The sequence below is a fragment of the Cataglyphis hispanica genome, chromosome 16 (genome assembly GCF_021464435.1).
Source record: "Cataglyphis hispanica isolate Lineage 1 chromosome 16, ULB_Chis1_1.0, whole genome shotgun sequence".
Classification (NCBI taxonomy): domain Eukaryota; kingdom Metazoa; phylum Arthropoda; class Insecta; order Hymenoptera; family Formicidae; genus Cataglyphis; species Cataglyphis hispanica.
The window spans coordinates 6,023,704-6,044,804 of record NC_065969.1 but is presented as its reverse complement, the minus strand read 5'-3'; the positions used below and the strand labels follow the sequence as shown (position 1 = coordinate 6,044,804).

At 35.3% G+C, this 21,101-nt stretch overlaps 1 protein-coding gene across 7 annotated transcripts in view; it reads left to right on the top strand.

The window, feature by feature from the left end:
• LOC126855432 (dual specificity calcium/calmodulin-dependent 3',5'-cyclic nucleotide phosphodiesterase 1-like) overlaps window positions 1-21,101 on the top strand; it is an 84,778-nt gene that overhangs the window by 16,269 nt on the left and 47,408 nt on the right. For 2 of the 7 annotated variants that reach the window (XM_050603072.1, XM_050603068.1), the window contains exons 1-2: window positions 5,195-5,450; window positions 7,536-8,092. The exons of 4 other annotated variants lie outside the window; for them this stretch is intronic. In XM_050603072.1, the coding sequence (XP_050459029.1) occupies window positions 7,921-8,092 (172 nt within the window). In that variant the 5' untranslated portion in view covers window positions 5,195-5,450; window positions 7,536-7,920. Of the gene's footprint in view, window positions 1-5,193; window positions 5,451-7,535; window positions 8,093-21,101 lie in introns of those variants that run through there. One more of the 7 variants, XM_050603065.1, reaches the window with a different exon arrangement.

Below are 21,101 nucleotides of genomic sequence, written 5' to 3'. Positions count from 1 at the left end.
ACTGTAGCCCTGCCAAAAATATGTTGGCTTGAATTGATTTGGCACAATTCAACCGAAAAGCACGGCGAAATTAAAGAATAAACTTAATTTTAGCGACAAAATTTAATTTTATATATTAATAATGAACATAAAATATATTAACAAAAATATATATTTAGAATTAATTATAATATAAATTTCAAGAATTATTAGCGATAGAAAGAGCAGTTCGCACTTTTAGCGATATTGTATGGAAAAAGTTATATTCGGTTTTCATTATCGTCAATTTCAATTTTTGCGAGATATTAGTGATAAGATTTTCAGGCAGATTATTACTGTTTATGTGGATAGACTTGAAAAAAAGGGGAATTATTACAAACAATGTAAGCTTAATTGATTGTATTCGCCGCATCACCACAAAAATCGGAGATTAACCGGTGATTGCGAGATTTCTATACGATTTACTAGAAAGGAATATGCAAGACAATATGCAATTTTGATCGATGAATATGCAAGTGGTCGATAACATTCGAAGAGTGTTAGGGGGAAAAAACGGAAATTGATTTACCGCGTTGAATTCCGCTTTTCGAGATGGATATTTGCAAATTTACGATATCGTTGCGTTATATTTATACACCATCTGTATTCTTCTCAAACTTTTTTTTTTTACTTTCTCGGCACATTTTGCAAGGTAAAGACAACAGACATTTGGTAATTCCAATGTTGAATATTTTGTTTGGATTTAAGCAAACATCAAATACATCCATGTACGTATGCGGATATCTTGTGATAAAATATAGATAACGCAATTAGGAAGAATCTTGTTGAAAGACAAATTGATCGTACTTGCATTTTTTTATACAGTTTGACACTCGTGACAAATTGTGTTTTTATGCCAATTTAAATTTTGCAAAAATACGACTCATACATATCCATGACTCTCTCAATTCAAAGTTGCCCGCATCCTTTTCTTACATTTATGTATGCATTTTTCGAGGTCGCGCCGTAGAGAGTAGTGATGCATTTCTGTTTTGCAAATTTACGATATACCGCCAGTTCGTCCCAGGCGACTGAAACACTGGCGACGTTATGCATATCGTCTTTATAGCGCAATCACGAATATATACGATGTTTCGCCGTAGTCAGGATCCATGCGCATAATGCATTCGTTGAATACGTGGAAAATGCGTAAGATGGACGCACGATGGAGATTATATCAAACTATGCGTGAGACGATGTCAATCGTCGACAAAAAAGAAGCGAACAAAGTTGATTCGATTATCTCGAAGACGACGTAACAATTGTCGAGGTTATCGAGAAAATTGTTTTATAAGAACGCAAATCTATGCATACACATGCATACACGTATACGAAAATTATATCTCGCAAAACAATGAATGAGATAGTATCGTCTTTAATAACAGCATTTTTTGAAATAGCGCAATATTTACATCATTAAATAATTTCTTAAAATTATGTGATATTTGCAACACATGTGATTTGATAATTTATATTTTATTATATTTTGAAATTATTTTCACATCATTAATATCATTTTTTCCAATTGTACATTATGGAAGTAGTGGAAAGTAGATAATGATTAAATATCTTTTGCTTTCATATAATTTTTTTTTTTTTATATTTAATATTCACTTTTTTAATATATTCTGTCAGCATTTATTTCGTATGCGCGCGCATTACATGCAGTCGCAGTATTAAGGTCATGCGGACGCGTAAGCGTATTCTACGTCAGACTTATTCCACTGTGGTCGAATTCACATGTGATAGAATAAAGATGCAAGAACCGTTTTTTTTTTGTTTTTCGCTAGCTAACTGGCAAATAGCCGAGAGTTTTGTCGAAGAAAAAATACTCGAAAAACCAAACAATCGCAATATACATATATCGTAAAGTGCGCGTTCATCTTTGAACTTTGACAATTTTCCAGATCTATTGGTCATCAAGCCAACATTTTTACATTTATATATATACAATAATTTATCAAATCCACTCATGAAATTTTTACGATCGACATTGCCCGTCATTGTGTTTTTTATAAAACTTGTAAATATATTATGCTTTATATTGAATTATAGAATATAAATTGTAAATCGCGCTAGCCGCTTTATTCGCGTAATTTATATTCCGTTCATGAGTATCGCGTTTCCATTTCCAAGATGTAAATGCAAGAAGTGGAATTTTTTTGTATGACGCGTCGTTTACCACGATGATATACATTTCTGCAGTCAGCGACATTATATAGCGTTACGTCGCAATCTCTTTAATTAGAAAATTCTCTGAAGTAATTTTACACTTTCATTTATTATCTTTATTATTTTAGACTTTTATTTGTTGCTATCTTTATCTCGAGGAAGAAAAAATTGTATTAAGAAGAGTAGTACAGATAAAGTGATACGTAATTTTGATATATGATTTTACTCATGATTTTCCATATTAGTGTTAGAGGATATTTCCTCCGAGCTTAACTGCTAATGTCCACTTAATAGTCATCAGCCACGCCACGGCGAGGACATGTGCGATTGAGTCAGCATTCGCATAATATCCTATTAATTAGGCGCGACGGATCATCAAATCATCATTTCGATTATTCGACATCTGCAATGGAGATGCACATTACATATCACATTTATACAAAGACAAAACGCACGATATATTAATTTGCTTTTATCGCGTTTATTAAAGCTTATATTGATTACGTAAAGATAAACCTTGAGAATTCAATTAGATGACATGATGATTTTTAAATAGAAACGTTGTCGCGCGTCTTGAAATATTATATTCCCGGTTAAGGCTGTCCTTCACCGACTCCTCCGCTCGAATCTCGGTCTTTTCTCTCGCGGAAAGATAAAGGATGGGTACCGAGAGGCCGAGGGAAATACCTCCTCGCACGACCTTCGACATGGCCAAGCGTTTTCTCGATGATAGCGCGAATCTAAACATTATCTTCCATCCTCGATGTGTCACAGTTGACGCTGCTTCGTCCGATATCCTCGATCTTGCCTCCGTTCATCCGTTGCCTGCGGGCCATTTCTTTCCCCATATTTTCAGCTATTTCTTTTCTGTCTCCGACTCTCCTCCTGTGTTTTCTCTTTTCTTCTTTCCATGTCCACTTAAAGCCCCTCTTTTTCACCCGCTATCCGATCCCTCGTCTCGATTCGGTCCCTTTTACCACGCTTCTATCTCGTCCTACCCTCATCCCGTGTATTCCCATTTTCGTGCATCTATATCTATCTTTGCTCATCCAACCCTTGAATTAAATTACACCCCGGAGGTCGAACGACTTTAGCCGACGAAACTAGCTATAGGTCGGAAGTGCGGCGATACGCGCACGTCTTGTGTCGCCCTCCGCAACCACAATGATACCGTCATTCATTGTCCAGTTGACCGCACAATATTATAACAGTACGTGCTTGTCACTATATATTTCTTTCTAATTCCTCTTTGCGTAATTTAAAATATTAATAATATTTATAACAATTTTAACAAATCGCCGTATCTCGTATACTTTTTGTCGTGAAAGCATTTATCTGAAATAAATAAAACTTGCGGTTTTATAATGTTGTAAAAAAAGGAGAAAAAGAATGAATCGTTATGACTTTTATAAAATAATACATGACACTAGATTTTAATTTTAAACAAAAAATTGGATTTAATATTTGATGAAAAATCTGCACTCAATTTTCAGATATGGTTTTACTGATTGATAAATGATGATGGAGGAACAATATATGTCGCGGATAGATAGATGTATATGTAATATAATTTTTAGGATAAAAGGTCTCTCTCTCTCTCTCTCTCTTTCTCTTTCTCTCTCTATAGCTTAGTTGATTGAATTTATCTTCAATAATCCATCTTTTAGTCACAAAATTGCTCGCTTATTTAATGATCTTGTTATTCAAATTTTCTTACCTTTATAGAGACAATTTTATGGTGCAAGAAATATACAAATAACTTTTCGCGCAGTACTATTAAGGAGAGAAGGTGTTACACGTGAATGAGGGTTACGTTTTGTCCTATAAACGTTAGATCGATACTAGTAAGAATAGTGGGTGGGTAGGATGTAGCCGAAAGGAGAATCCGGTCGTTGAACGAATTTTGTCGTCTTATGCGATTCTGGAGAAATATTTTTCGATCGTGTCTTTTATCGTATTTATTAGCACCTTTCTTGGCACTCACAAACAAATGTGACAGACTAGTCAAGGTGAAACTCGTTAAAAATTTTGGCAATTCTGGCACTGTGTGCTATTTTCTAAACCTAAACGAATTATTCCTCTGCGACTCTCTGTACGATTTACACAACTCGACTGCATCTCGATAATAATATCGAGCCCGTTCATAGAACGGTGTGCTAATAACGCCAAGTGCTATTTCAATCTAAAAGCTCAAATGTATCTTCATGAGCAGATTAAAGCCCTTGAAATTTATGCACACAATTTGCGCGTTCCAAATAATACATTGCTTCGACATTAAGAATTAATATCTTATGTAATTTATTTATCGATACTCTATATAAGTCTCATGTTTATGCATATATGCATTAATATGCATGTATTTATATTAATGCATACATGCATTAATATGCATGTATTTATATTAATGCATACATGCATTAATATAAACAAAAATATTGTATTTATTACAATTTTCTTTCATTATGTGTATAATGCAAATTGCGGAAAGTTTAGCTACTTTAAATGTATTTTATGTTGTGTTTGTTATAACATATTTTTAGACGTACCAATTTTATACGAAATTTTTTGAAAATATTTATATACAAATAGGTATCTGAAATTCGTCAAAAATAGGCATTTGGAAAAGCTGTTGTTGGATGAAATATAAAATCAGGGAGTTCACGCGGAAAGAAGCGATTCGTTTTATCAATGCTGAGGTAGGTGAGGGAAATCCAATGCGCTGCTCTTGAAAAGATCAGTGTAGAGATCCGGTTCTTACATTCGTTTTTATATTCCTTGCAGAAATTCACGAAAAGTGCATGTAGATTCGCAAATTTCTCGCAAGGACCAACGCTTCGAGAGTGTTCGCGCGCATCCCCGCGTCCGTCGCGTTCTCTTTTCCGCCTTGTAGCCCTACGTAGACGTGTGCTTACGTGGATTGGCTTTCGTCGAGCCACACCACTGCACGCTTGCGCGAGATTTTCGAGGCGAGCTTTCGAGCCGCGTCCGAGTCGCATCGCGAACCGGGGCACGTGGAGTCGCGTCGGCGAACTCGCGTCAGGAAAAGCTTTGTATTTTTTCGTTCGCTTTCGCTCGTCGCGTCGCCGTCGTCGCGAACATCGTTGTTCGATAATTGTGCGTATTTTTTAAATATAACCGATTAAAGGAATCGTTATCGAACCAAGGGACGCAGAGACATTAATGTCGTAAATTTGTGTCTGCTTCTTCTTTTCTGCTACGTGTGATAAATGCACGAGACTGAATTTGTTGGTATCAATAATGTGCGAGTCCTGTGAAGTGTCGAACACGAAGAAATAGCATGCTTATAAAATAACTAAAAATTATTACAATTATTTATGCATCTTGATTTTTTATAAAACATATTATTTTATAGTTATGTGTTACAATTATTTTTTTTTTCTGTAAATGTAATAAAATTTTTGCGTTTTAGGAAACTCAGGCATATAGTTCCATTACATAAACATAAAGTTCATTAATTATGAATGCACACTCTAATAAATTTAATAATGGAAACATCGTATATATATATATAAAATGGTAACATTGGTGCATTGTGAATATACTAAAAGAATAGTATTTTTATTTTGTTTTAATTTAATATATATTTTGTTATGTATTTTTTCATATTTTTATATTTAATAAGCGATCTATTCATGTATAAATTTATGTATACAGAGTGAGATAAATTTTCTCTTTTTTTTCGAACATTAATAATCTAAAGGTTGTAAACAAAAATAAAAATAATATTTTTGATAGAAGAATTATAAAGAACTGGATATTGATCGAATCGATATTTTAAAAAATATTGGGCTAAAAAAATTTGCTAAATAATTAAAATAATAGCGCACTTTGTAACGGATTTTTATATGGAGGGAAGCGGATTGATTTAATTGCAATCGCGCGAATAATCTTGACACAAATACAATAACTACCTAGCTCAAAAGTTGTTACGGCAACAATGACGAAACATCACATCTCTCTCGTTCGTTTCAGTTTTATTGTCTTGCCTATCATTACCACACTCGACCTAAATTAGCACAGTTAGAAGTAGAGCTTTGTTTTCATGAATTAAATTTCTTCAAAATGACAATCTGTTTGATATTATGAGAAATTATATTATGAGAATTTGACTTTTCATTTGATAACCTCTTTCGTATACAATAGTATTATTGTAATATTTACATTATATATTATATGATCTAGTCTCACACTTGATGATGTTAATCTAATTTCATTCGTATTAGAAATCCGATTATAATAAAGCAATGAATTCTATAAATCGAAAACATTATGAAATAGAGAAAGAGAGAAAGAGAGAGAGAGAAATTGGAAGGAAGAAGAAGAGAAACTAATTGAGAAATAGTTATTAATAAAAACATAAATTTAATTAAATTTGCGATATGTTTCTTGTTTGCAAGAAATTTATCCTGTATTATCGTGGATACATTTATTGCACAGAAATGTATCCATTTTCCGGTTCTCCAAAATGTATCATAACTGATACGTAACGCGTGATAAATTTCCTGACGAACAGGCGAGCGTCGGGAGATTTTCCGGATCGTTCGGTGGAATGTAGTGGAAATTCAAATTGGCTCCGAGAGACGTGAAAATGTGGATATCGTTTCAGATATTTGTATGTCGTACGCGTAGACAAGTCTTTCTCTCTCTCTTTTGGTCGTAAATTCTATAATAAAATAAAAAATGCGTTTATACGCGCGCATGTGATTGGCGATACCGTTTATAAAAATGATCAATTTTCCCACCGGTGTGATCCACTCGTTTTTCTTTTTTTACCGCGATAGAGCTCAGTCATGAGATAAAATGAGATACAAGATATTGGTGAGGAGGAAGGGACGAGTATATTGATATCAGGTTTGCGATGAATTTGATGTCTCCACATTTAATATAAATTTAATATAAATTGGATTATTCCAAGAGGGATAAACCTTCCAAAATATATGAATATTTGTAATCTGTAGTAGCCTGCTTTTTTTTTTGAGATTTTCATATATATTTTTTAAAAATATCATTTTGTGCATTTACATAAGCAATGTGAAAATATGAATTTTATCGTAAATGCAAAAATTCTATTTTGCTGATATGAAACTTTTGCATCGAAATTTTAGCTTTTTCTATTGTAAACTACATCCATTTTCAATAAATTAAAAATCTGTCGACGTAATCTGCCATGTCTATGTATCACGTCTGTCCACACCGTAACGTAAGAATTTTAATGCCTTCGATTGAAACTTGCAATCTTTCATTCGCAACCAAATGATTAGAATGTCGATTGCACGAATTTCTAGATTATAGATTTTATTTACAGAAAATTTTTTAATTTATAGAAAATAATACCTTGGTGACTTCTTGTACATACTCGCGAGAGAAAAAATTTTCTGAAATAAATTTACTTTATACGCGAGACAAAATTAAAAGTGAAAATTAAAAGTGATATTAAGAAGTGTGAAAAAATAATTTGACTGTTTGCCGTAGCGAGACGTAAATAAAAGAGTTACGACGACTTTTGAGAATCGTGAAAGAATAAATCCGTGCGCTGATTGCAATTGGATTGTATCAAGATCTGTGATTGAGAACTAATAGTGAATGCCAGAAACTGTATTCCAAATCATGCGCGAATCCAACGGTTAAAATTGCTTCAACTGCTTGTCTGCTTTGTCGCCGGGAGCGAAGCGAAGAGATTGCGATTACATTTTCCTTTACGTCTAAGAAATGAACCAGGGTGAAAGGCACGTCAAGTACGGTCCGAAGGGCCCACCGCCGCCACCGCCGCCGCCGCCACCACCACCCCCTTTACCAAAGCTTCCTGCTTACTCGCACCAAAAACTCTTCAAGAAATGCAAGAGTGCCACGTTTCAGCTGGATGGCGCGACCTATACGATAGGTAATTGTGTTAGGCGACTCAAATATTTTTGATATCGAGAACCATGATCATTCGGAAGCCGTTAAAAAGAGAGAAGGAATTAGACATATTAAATATAATTTCAAATAAATAGTTTGTAGTTAATATTGAATATATATCAATAGAATAGAATCAAATATCAATATAGTAGACAAGATGTCTCGTGTTTATATAATAAAATAGAGTTCTGTATGTTTTCGTACATTTTTTAATCATTAAGTTTTTTTGGTTTTTAGTCGACATTGTCGACATTGCACTATTTTATATTATATATCCGTCTATACAAATTTTGATCGTATGTACGATTTCATAGAAAAACGTTCGTATAGGGGGTACGATTACATGGATAATGTGTCATTTAGAATTTAAATACTACCGTCGAGCACATCGTATCAAAAGAAATTCTAGGTAATCGCTATCGGAAAGTAGTTGCAAGGAAAGGTCGCGTGAAAGAAGTTGAAGGAGCGAATAAAGCGAAACAAAGTCGACGTCGAGTCGATATCACGAGTCACGTCTTTTCGCGGAGAGTTTTCGCAAGATGCCAAGCGTGAAAAGATAAATTTGCCGTGGCTCGAATGCGAAAACAGAATTTAAAGACTTGTGCCGAGAGTCCGCGTCTTGCAAACATTTATTGTACCGTAAAATAAGATACTCGGTATATATCGGTGCTGCCCATTTTCCGCTCTACGATTTCTTATTTGCTTATAACGCGCGCACAGATTTAGTCTATTGTTTCAACGCGCGTTGCAAATATTCTTTCACAGAGAAATGTTTAAAACAACGATTGTTTTATATTTTATAGACAGGCCGGTCGCGAGATATATTATTTCGGAATTAAATTATTTCTTTACAGAATGTATCGCGCGTGCAAATACCAATGGTAATAAGCGCGCAATGTTAAATATACAATATGTGAAGCATAAACTAATTAATTGTCACAAAGTCGTCTCGGTATTTTACTAAAACTTTAACCCCTTATACCATTTTACAGAAGCAAAAAAAATTGCTCTTTGATGTTAACGGTGCTTTACACGCGCGTGCATCTAAATATGTATGCGTTATAACCGTTTTATTATTTTAAATTTTATTTCCGTGATATATATGTATGGTATATATATATATTTGATTAACGCGCATCACGCGCACACACATACACACAATTCAATCGAATGACCAACGACAATTCGGTCGTCCCACATATACGTGCAATTTTCTCTTATTTTCTATTAGGAATTACAGAAACACGTGAAACGTGATTGTAGAAATTATAACGTTTGATATCGTCAAAAAGTTATTGACGTATTTGAAAATTGCATAAATTCGATAGCGTGCATAGACGACCGATAAAGAGTAACGATTACAAGTATTCTGCGACATGTTCTTGTTTGATAAGGATGTGCACAGCTCCGATAGTATAACGTTATTCTAGTAGTCTTCTTATCTATTTGGTACCACACGCAAATCCAGCTTGGTCACGACATCTCAAGAATGGGCTTAAATATTGATTTCCAATTTCTCTTGCGAATAGCGTGCTATTCTTATCATTTAGACGGCGTCTCGTGACTTTTCCGGTTGGTATCGTTTCGTATGGTCCTTTCTTTAGAAAACAATAATAGCAGCATCTCTCGCTTTCTTTGTATAGACAAATATTTTTTGTCAATCTTGTTTTCGTAGAACGCGCAAAACATATTTCTTCCTCATTAGACATTTGTTTGAAACTGCGGAAATATTTAAAGAGTTCCGTTTTTCAATAAAAGTAAACTCGATACGCAATCTCGTAAAGAGATATCGCTCCAGTTTTTGAATGTTATGGGATTCTGACGAGGACACGGCGTTTCAATAAAAGAAATTTTGATTATTTTCTGGTTGTTTAGCTTTTTTACGCTTGTATCTTTTCATAATATTCGCGAAATACATTCGATACATTATTTAAATCGGAAGATGGGTATGAATCTTTTATTTTACGCAATTAATCCAGAAAATTATCTACATTTCTCACGAGTAAGTAAATAAATAATATTATCTTCAACTTTTATCAAATGATGCCTAAGATGTGATGGAGAATTGCATATTCCTATAAATTTTACATAACATAGTGTACGAGAAAGAGAGAGAAAGGGAATGTATTTAGGGGGAGTATTTTAATCTCAGTTTAAATAAAATAATGCGCGATTTGTATGTAAATACAATTTTAGCGCGTCAATATTTATTAGTTTAAATATCATGAAAAATTTGCAGCTTATAAGCAATCACGGATTCGATTGCTTGTAATTCCTAAATAGTCTATGCAGTGATATCAGAGCTTGTTTTTATTTAATCTTGTTTCACCGTACGTTTTCAACGTGCATTTCTGCCATTTTCAGCGCGATTGTATCGATTTGTCTGGCAAAAATCGGCCATCCGTTTAATTAAGCCAGAGATAAATTAATCGACAACCGAGTTTGCACTAATTTCCGCGCTGTCTCTTTTTTGACGATCTCTCTTTTTTTCGAAATTATTCGCTTACTCAAACTCTTCTCGAAGCAGCTACGTACGTATTTGCCGATGACGGAATCTAATAATTTATCGAGATACACGACCACTACGATGGTCCAGCAATAAAATACGATCGAATAGAAGATAAAGGGAAGGCGAGAGAATGTGTGGTCGCGCACCAACCATCTATCTCTCTACGTTGGTAGTAGTTGGGCAGCAGGTATCGACGAGAATTTAGAGACTCGCTGACAAGATGAATGGGATTACGCGCTAGCGACCACGTCATTCCGATGTAGAAGCGTCCACGCACGCGATGCGTATTTGCGTGATATCGCACTCTCGGTATATTATTGGACGTTTTACCGTATTCGCGTATTAGCCATATGTCGATACAATACCGGGTTCGTTTAACGCATCGGTTTTTCTCCGCTCTTCCCTTCGCATTCTCGTTCACCGTATACTCGTGTACTCACTAATATGCGTTTTGTATAATGGAAACTAGAATGCTTTAGTAAGCTTCAACATGATGGGGAAACTTGATCTTCGGACGCGAGTAAATAGAGAATGACGAAACCGCAAACGGCTAAGAGCAGCGTGAATAATAAGAGATGATAACAGAGATATACTGCGTTGTATGGTGAATTGATAACGCATATTTATAATTATATGATCTATCAGATTTTGTCTCGTATATCGAAATTTTGGATATTGGAAATAGTTCGATTAAATGACGTTTGATTAAATAACGCGGTCAGAGTGTGATTAGATCTATTTTATAATTATTTTACATTGCGTTTGCAGATCTGTGTTAATTATAATTTTAATACAATAATATTTAATCAAGAAATAATAAACTAGAATTAATTAGTCTATAAAAATATCTTAAACAATTTTTTTAAGTATCGATTTATTTTTCTGCGTTTTCACTTTCTATGAAAATGAAAACGCAGAATATTTGTAGTAATAATCAAAGTTTCTTCATATAATCTTTTTTAATTTATTTTTTTGTTTCTAAATTATTGAAAGATTTATAATATATAAGAATATCAAACAATACAAGTATTACAAGTAAAAAATATATTTTTTACATATTTTTTATTAATTATTATAAATTTTTGTTTCTTAAATAATAATCTTGTTTTGATAAATGATTCACATTTCTTCTTTTTCAAAGTATATAAAAGAGCGAAGAAATTTATCATATGACTTGTCATCTTTCAACAAAACGCTTAGGTTACCTAAAATATGAGTTTGAGCTTTTTCTTCGTAATAGTAGAATTGTCCTACTTTTGCAAATGTTTTTTTTTTTTTTGCGCACCTTTCTTTGTTAAAGCATCCTACGAGATTTGCTGCGGAAAATTACATAATTCAAGAACTCGGAATGACAGGGTCAAAGATGGATCCTAATTAGTCCCTCGCTCTCACGATGGAGGCTCATCAGCTTCAACAACGCTACTTGCAATGCACATAGTAACTTAACGAACTTCATAATGAACTATTAACTATTCTGTGAAGCAGGATTAGATTGCATAATAGAAATATCTCTCCATTGATAATTCGAAAATGGTGAAACATTAATCGTATGTATGCGAGTGGATATATAAGTCTACTCCTGCGCTTCTCGATCCTGCATCTTATCGTTAAATAGGCCTAGTGTAATAACTTTAGTTTGATGGGACGATGCGCTAATTAAATTCCAGCAAACACGCCAAGTCTTGAAATTAACGTACGTTCTAAATCGAATATAGACGCCTAGATAAATTTGACTCTGATACACATAGCTTTGTTGCAGCAGTTTTAGAAATATACGATAAATTGCTTTTAACACACAGAATATGTGTATGCCATTCTGTACGTGTATTATTTTTATTTCATACATAATTTTCTTTTATTTTAATAATTATAAATAATATTGCCAATATAATTTTGCCAATTGCACAAATTATTAATCATTTAATAAAAATTTGTGCGGATTTTCTACGCAATTATCCGAATTATCCGTATCGATTACAACTGTGTACGTTAAGATCGATGATAAAATAAATAAGAGAGGGATAGACAGATAACGAGATTAATGATCTAAAATCTAAATTAACATCATATACGTTAGGACGCGCGAATACGATTTATGGGATGTAGAACCTTGGCTGAAACCATGGATCGATGAGTTTTAATGAAGTCTTAAACAGCATCCAACGGTATCTATTGACTCAAGTAAACGATGATGTATATAACGATAAGTATTATTTACAATCGTAAATCGGTTTATGGATATATGCGAATGATTTGAATCGGTGCTCGAGATATGAGCTTACGTTTAATTCTAAGCTATTACATTTAATCTACATTTAATTCTATACTATGTTTAATCTTCCATTACGTGAGTGATGGAGAACCTCACAGTATTCTTTTGCTCTTTCATTTTGCGTATTATAATCGTGTGCATTTTAGTTTTATATATTCTTTACATTTATAAAGGAATATTCTGGCAAATCAATTTTTACATAATTTATGCGTGTAATGTATTTACAGCAGTTTGGGTAAAGCTTTTTTTTTAAAGAAATGTCCGCTGGATAAAATATACGCTTAATCGCTTAAAATGTTTCGAATAGCAATGGAAAAGATACGAAGAATCTTAGGATTTGAACTTGTATATTTCTACAGACAGATCGCATTACTCTTTGTCGCGAAATGCAGAAGCATGCTGGCCGCTTGCCAGCTAAAACGCCGATGGTAGAGTTTTCTCCGACTCTATTCTTCACGATCGATACCGACGAGGGTGCACCGTTCGCCTTGGGCTTTGCATTTCGGCGAGATAATATTCTCGGTAGTTAATTAATTGGTTTCGATAATTGATTAATACGTCGAATATACGTATATATAAGTAATGCATAATGCATGCTATCCAAGTAATTTCCTAGATTTCTTTCATTATTCCTTGTCGGAAAAATTAAAAGTTTTTCGTAATCTCGATATTATCTTGAATATATTCTCTTGTGTGTCTGTCAATTTTTAAATTATAAACAATTAATCGAATGAAAAAGAATCTGTGATAATAAATTGAGAAAAGTAACGCTCAATTAAATGTTGATGGAGAGATTCTCCAAATCATTTTCGACAATGAATGTTTCTTTGTTGAATGAGGCTTTATTATCGATCGTTCTGCATATTTATGTAGTATATCAGTATATCTAAAGCAATGATAAAATTTTCATTTTCAGTCGAAATGAATATTCGCTACCAGAATATTTCTTTATGAAAAGTGAACAATATAAATATAAAATTAACAACTAAGTGAGAGTAAAACTGGGATATGGAATATAAAACTGAAATATACACAATGATAATACAATAAATTGAAAAAGCAAAAGAATACTATAAGGTTCTCCATCATTCACGCAACGGAAGCAACTTAAACGTAGCAGCTTAGAATTAAATGCAAGCTCGTACTCGATATAAACACATCTATTCGCTGTTGTGAAATATTCTTTTATGAACAAACAAAAAATACATACACACGGGATGATAAGCATGCGGGAATTATGAAAGCGTCCGAACGATGATTAAAAAAAAAAAAGAAGAAAGAAAAATACATTCGCACAAGGGAAAGAGAGAGAGAGAGAGAGAAAATATATGTCTTTGACTACTAATACGTTTACTTCTGAAACACAAATGGCACAGTAAACATGGCACGTACGATGAATTATATAGCGCGCGCATTTACTGACGTGCGTCATCGTGAACGATGCATTTGTTCAGAGACATTGATGTATCTTTCGTTGTGCGTTCAAAGGTGAAGGTCGCAAACTTGCGCGCATCCGCATCGTTACATTGCTCGTATGCAAATTTCATCAGATCTCGTTTGCAGGAACAGGGACATCTTGAACGCTCACCACGTTTCGGTGGGTTTCGCTATTTAAAAAGAACAAACCTTTCTGATATTCTGCCAGGAGATTATTCGATTATTCTGTTTAATGATATTAATTGACGCGATTAGATTATATAGTCATCGGAGACGACATCGAGATTGAGATCGAGGTTTGGTGCTAATAGTAAGCAGCAAGTTGCCATCTGATATATGTCATCATTAAATTGAATTAATAAGTTCAAGTTGCTTGATATTAGTAGTTTTATAATGTATTGTTAAAAAACAATGATATTTCTTTGATTTATAGCTGAAGCATTAATAAATGTCATTGTCTTTTATTGATTGTACAATGCATCATTCATTCGTTGATTTTTCAAATATTTATGCATACACCTATTAGAAAATGTTTACACATTAAATTTTATTTTTATTGAACGATAAAAAAAAATTAATTAAAAGACATTTTTACCTCTACTTATGACTTTAATACAAGTTTTGTCAATCGATACTCAAGTAACAGCAAATCTGGAATAACAGAATAGCAGTAATGAAAACAAGATAACTGAAGTAAACGCGTGGTTTTAATTATGTCGAACATTAATATCCCTTTTGTTAATACCTATGGAATTAACCGGAAATGTCGTAGCCTGCCGTAATTTCCGGTGGAGGTCGGTAAAGCAGAACTGGGATAGATAGTACGGAAAAATCGATTGTATTGTGTCTGGTTTTAAACGGTATATGCTGGAAACTTGTAGTAGCGCGTATGCTGCGATACTGCAGAGAGCTGCAACGGAAGCGAGACGGAACTTTATGTTTCACACTCACTTTCACATTTGCTTCTTAAATCTTAATTAAGTGCAATTTAATCTCGCGCGCCCGTGAAACGACCAAGTTCTCTCTCGCGAGATGAAAATTATTTATGGAATTGTGTGTATTATACGATTTAATGACAATTCTGAAATGAAACGCGTTCGCTATGCGTAAAATTCGCGTAATTATCGCGTGACTTCCATACGAATGACAATTAAGAGATAAATTACGTATTATCGATAAAGATTTTTTTCGCAAAGCAATCGCAAATAGTTGAAATGCGATGGATCGCTTGTTTTTCGGATAATGTCTTAAAGCTCTATCCTATATTGTTTATATTGTTTATCTATCGACCGCGCGATAAGAGAATGATGACGAAAGCTGCGAATACAAAAGTCAGTACGTCCGCTAGCGTGTTATCCGCGATGTTCTGCGACAATAGAGGCGCGGCCCGACGTAAAACTGCGTAACACTTTCAAACGATGTTATTTATGTCGTAATTCTCACAGGTCATACGACATGCGAGTTTTACGGTCAGGGTAATCGAAAGTCATCAACGCTCGTCGCTTGGTCGATGCCGGCAGGCAGCTGCACCGTGGTCATCGTCGGCGGCGATCGATCCACGCTCCACATATATTCCGACTAACATTCGGCACGTCTCTCTGAAATATCCCCCCCGTGGGACTGTCATCCCCAGATATACTTTCATCGATATTGTACCTCGTAAAACAAAATAAGTACGCATTCAAAAGTTGCACGCGAGAATATTTTCTACGGTGATTGAGTTGCGTAGGATATGCGTAGAAACGCGCGTTGAAGCAGCGCTGACGTTACGTCATGGAACACAATCGCGTCCATATCAAAAGTCATTCTATGAAGCCATCAAGCCATGGATGACAAATTTTCTCAATCAATATATAAAATTGATTGATTTCTTTATGAAAACATCAAAGAATATAGCGCACGTGACTTTAACTATATATTGTGATGAAATTTTATTAAATTGTGTCGATAATTCTCTGACTCTTTTTTTTTTTTTTGTAAATTGATTCACGAGGAATTAAAGATTCAAAGTTTTCAGACACGTTGTACATTAATTCGAAACGTTTCGTATCTCGTCGACGGAGGCAAGTTACGATGCAAGCTTTTGTCACGTAGCTCTTTTGTAGGGAATTTTGTCAAAATACTCTCGTAAGGTCTTAAATTGAAACAGTGGAAAGGAGGGAGGAGGGAGGAAGGCGTAAAGCTTACTAAATCTTGATTGAATTTGGGTTGTGCGAAATTAGGCCAGAGTTTACGCGCCTGCGGTGTATTTTGACTTAAGCCCGGATTACGTGCGGTCACCGTTGGAATCGCGCGGCTGATTTTGATTCTACACAGTGACAGTTTGTCTCGCGGTAAAGAGAACTTGCGCGCTGCTTTAATTTGAATATTTTAATTAATCGCGGAGCATACGACAAAGTTATAATATTTCGTCGGACACTTTTCGATATTACATTTAATCAGATTATTGCGCCGCTATTACTGGTTTTTCTCGGCGCGTGCAGATTTTAATTAAATTAATGAATGGTACATTTACGGACGAGAAAATGATTTACTCGAGCCATTGTTTCTAACATTTTAATTGATCTAATGTTTCGTGTAGGAAGAAATTCGACTCTGTCGAAAAACTTGTAATATATAATTATTAATTAACATTAATGATATATAACGTATATAATAATTATTACTGGAAAAATTAATAAATATATTTCTATGTTATGTAATGTACTCATATGGGCAATATTATCTTTGTTACATCGAGCGCTTAATCGCCCATTTATTTGCTCAAGTTCTTTTCCTTATCACAAATATTGTTCATGTATTCTTCTGTTTGAATTTTTTCACTGCCATCAAAATTTTAGATTTTTCGTGAAAATTCTATAGAAAATTTTTACATAGTTGCTAGAGAGAAGCGATGCGCGATTATAGTCGAGGGCATACGTTCATTCGACAGCGGGCTTTTAGAGCAAACAAAAGCAAAATCTCACTTTTAGTAAAAGATTAATGCCTCGACCACACGATAAGCTGTATACGCTTAGCGGTAAAGGCCAATGCGTTTTCGAGAGGCCAAAGAGATCGAGCTCGAACTCGACGTTCATGATCGAGTACAACTTGAGATACGGGTTTCCTCTTTACAGCCTTTAATAAAAGTGTTATTCTTCTCTTCTCCGCGTATACACATCAGTGGTGATATTTGCACCGACGATATTCGCGAAATTAATGCGGTAGTTTGATACGGAAGAACGCGCGACAGATAAGGAATCGATTATATTTCACGACATATTTTATCGTCACAGCTGCTATGAACAAAACGTTTCTGCCAATAGAATCATCGACAAATCCGTCTATTATGTAGCGCTTATTATCGGGCCGATAGTAGTCGATAATTGGCACGAGATAAAGTTGACAAAGAACGCGCGGATAGAAACATATGTAGATTTAGATTACGCGTATACTTACAATTGGCTTGATTTAATCTGATTAGCCGGGCCGCCGAATTTCTTTTCTGCTTGAAGAGCACATAGATATTAATTGATGAGTACATCTCAGCTATCGTCATTAAACGTATCACGCATACAGTGTGATAAATAAAGATGAAGTTGGTATTATCGCGAACCGCGTTTTTTATCACAAAAATATCCGTGTTATAGTGACGGCAGGTCGGGTGCATCGCTTGCAGCTTTTATATCGCCGCAGGATTTATACTTCCTCTTTCATCCCTCCTGCAGTCTGCCCCCCATCCTCACTTTCTGCCTCGAATTGATTTAATCGTCCGTACACAACTTTATTGTTCGTGGCGTCTATCGACCGTCAGTGTCTTTGAATATGTTATAGAGAATTTGTGATCGTTTGAAAGAATTAAAAATTTCGATCGATGCTCTTTGTTTTCATCCTCTTCGAGTATAATAATTTTGCGTTATATGGTTTGATGTCTCTCGGTGAAATTAGGATAAAAATTAGAATAAAAATATCATTAATAATTAGAATAAAAATATTATTGTGCAAAAAATTTCAACTAAATCAATTTTTTTTATTACATGAAATAGAATGTTTGTATGTGTGCATGTGTGAGTGCGTGTATGTATGAGAGAGAAAGAGAGGGAAAAAAAGAGTGTGTGAATAAGAAGCAAAGACAAGGAAAGTAGAATGAAAGAAAGTATATCGCTACTCGTCAAATGCAGAGCATCGAAGAAAATTTCCGTTGAAATAAGCGTGGAATAAAGTTTGTGCGCTATCCCATAGTATTTGCAAATGGCCCTGTCTCGAAAATCAATCAAGCGTTGAATGTATGTCGAAAACACCGTTTCTCGATATCAGCTTTGCTTTGCTTTGATTTGCTTTCCTTTCCTTTATCGGAGAATGCAAGGTATAGACGATAAACTTTGCGTACATTGTACGCGCATAAGTTGTTCGCCAACTAAACCCTCTTTTATTTTTGAGCAAACAGCGTGTTTCTCCAACGAGCGCATTAATTTGTCAAATACAGATTTATTTAACAAATCACTTTGCTTTATTCATTCATATAATGCGTTTACACTGGTTAAATTAATTCATATGTTTGTACGACACACGAATGATGTCAACGAAATAAAAGAGCGAAGAAAAAAGAAAGACGAATGTATATAACAATAAGACGAATAGGCGAAAGAGACATGTAAGAGACAGAGAAGGGAGAGAAGAAGGGAATAGGATAGAAGATTCGTGGCGATCTGAGCTACGGAGGGACGATGAAGAAGGGTTTCTTGAAGCAGGGGTTCGTTTTGAAGAGGGTTGGTGGAAACGACTCGGTAGCAAGATTATCTTGCCGCTAAATTGACGTCCCTTTCGCAGACACGCGCGACTAGCCGTAATCGAAATTGCTCTCCCTTCCTCTCTTTCCCTTTGTCGGAACAGAAATATCGCGAGTAGAATGCATTTGCATTTATAATAAACTCCAGCTACTGCACAGCCTGTCCGGCTCGCTATTATACCGTTTTGTCATAATCCGCTGTTCCTCTCTAGGGTCGTAATACCGAAGGCTAAAAAAGAGGATTGGTGTTCCTTACATTGTAAAATTTTGCGCAAAAAAAAAAAAATATAAATCTACGTATTAAGAGACATTTGCTTTAAAGAATTTGTTATCTAAGAAAAAAAATGTGAGCTTTTTTTTATTTTTATCATTACGCAATCATTTCTCATTATTATATATAGTGTTACAATATCTTTGATTTGAAATTTGGAAAAGTTTTAAAGTTTTATATTTATGATTGCGCGTGCCATGTGATAATATTTTTCTTTTACTCATTTTGCTACTAACAATTAGGTGTAATTGTATTACCTCAAGCTTGAGTAATTATGCTGCACGTTTTGCAATGTATTTATATTGTCATTTATGATTTATCTGACGTTTTACATTTAGAGATTCAACGTCACGCGAAATATGAATTATAAATTATAAACTGTCTCTTAGCTTTTCCTCGCTTTTTCTCTAGAGGAATGTACCTTAGATAGGCGGCTGATTAAACGGCCGATTCGTGGCGTAGCAAGGGGTGATTCGGTAATATCGCGATTGCGGTAGTGTCGCGAGGGGCTAATCGTGTGAAACTCATGTGTCCCTCGGTCACCGGGCAAGATAAAGAGTTATCGCTGTGTGCGAAAAGGATGAGACGTAGATATACGACTGAACGTCATTTTAAGAAAGAAAAGCGAACGCGGGACATATCGATCGCGATTGCAAAGATCTGTTATGTTTGAAATGTATGCTAAAGATTATATTAATTTTGCGAAAAAAAAAAAATTTAAGATATGTGATGTATTATGGAATTTTTTAAAGCTGTCAGTGCAGATAGATTGCGGATGTTCATTTTGACCATTTTCTATGTTATATCATTGATACTAGATAAATAAAAAGATAACGCAAAACAGAGAAGAAATGTGTACGCATTGTTAGATCGGCCCGGGGCCGATGGTGAAACGAATCGGAGAAAGTATGGAGAGATGTATGGAGACGCGTTTGCGTGCACGCATAACCGAGAGGAGAGACAGTCGCGTTGCAAGTACGATGCAAGTGAAGGAGAAAGAGCAAAAAAACTCGTTGGCAAGTCCCGATCGAGATGGAGAGATGGACGAGAGGGAAAAGATACCGAAGGAAGAGAAATCAGCGAGAAACAGGGAGCGAGAATGAGAGATGGAGAACGAATATAGAGGCGATTGGATAGAGAGAAAGGCGAAACGGGTTGTCGGGTTGTCGGGGTGTTGGGAGCGGGACGTGGCGAAGGGAAGGGAGGACGGACACGACGAGAGGTGGAGGTTGGAGGTTTCGAGTGGTTCAGTTGTAGCGGCACCGTGGCTGAGATCGGATGCGCGTGTACCCATCGCCTTCCTTCCGGCGCCGGCGACTCGCGTGTCGCGGCCACGCGCGCGTCTCTCCTTCGTCTAACCGGTCGTCTGACCAGCCGCGCGGTTTCTCTACTGGTCTCGCGTTCGCCGCCCGCGCCGTGCGTGGTCCATGCGTGGTCCGTCGTAAAGTCGCGACCATAAAAAATCGACGTAGAAAAGCAGCTATCCCTGAGACGAACGCTGCTGTATTTCGACGACATTGTTTTCCATTATTTCGCGTTTTTATCGCAATTATATAATTTGGAAGAAAAAACGCGACGATTTAATAACAGTTATAAGGGAAAAAGTTTTTCTTCCATTTGTAGAGAAAGACATGAAGATTACTTGTGCTATCGTGCACTCTCCGAATCATATTTTGCAGAAAGTCGTGCGTGATGCACGGCACGGCGTGCCGGAAGCGAAACGGCCTAACCGCGG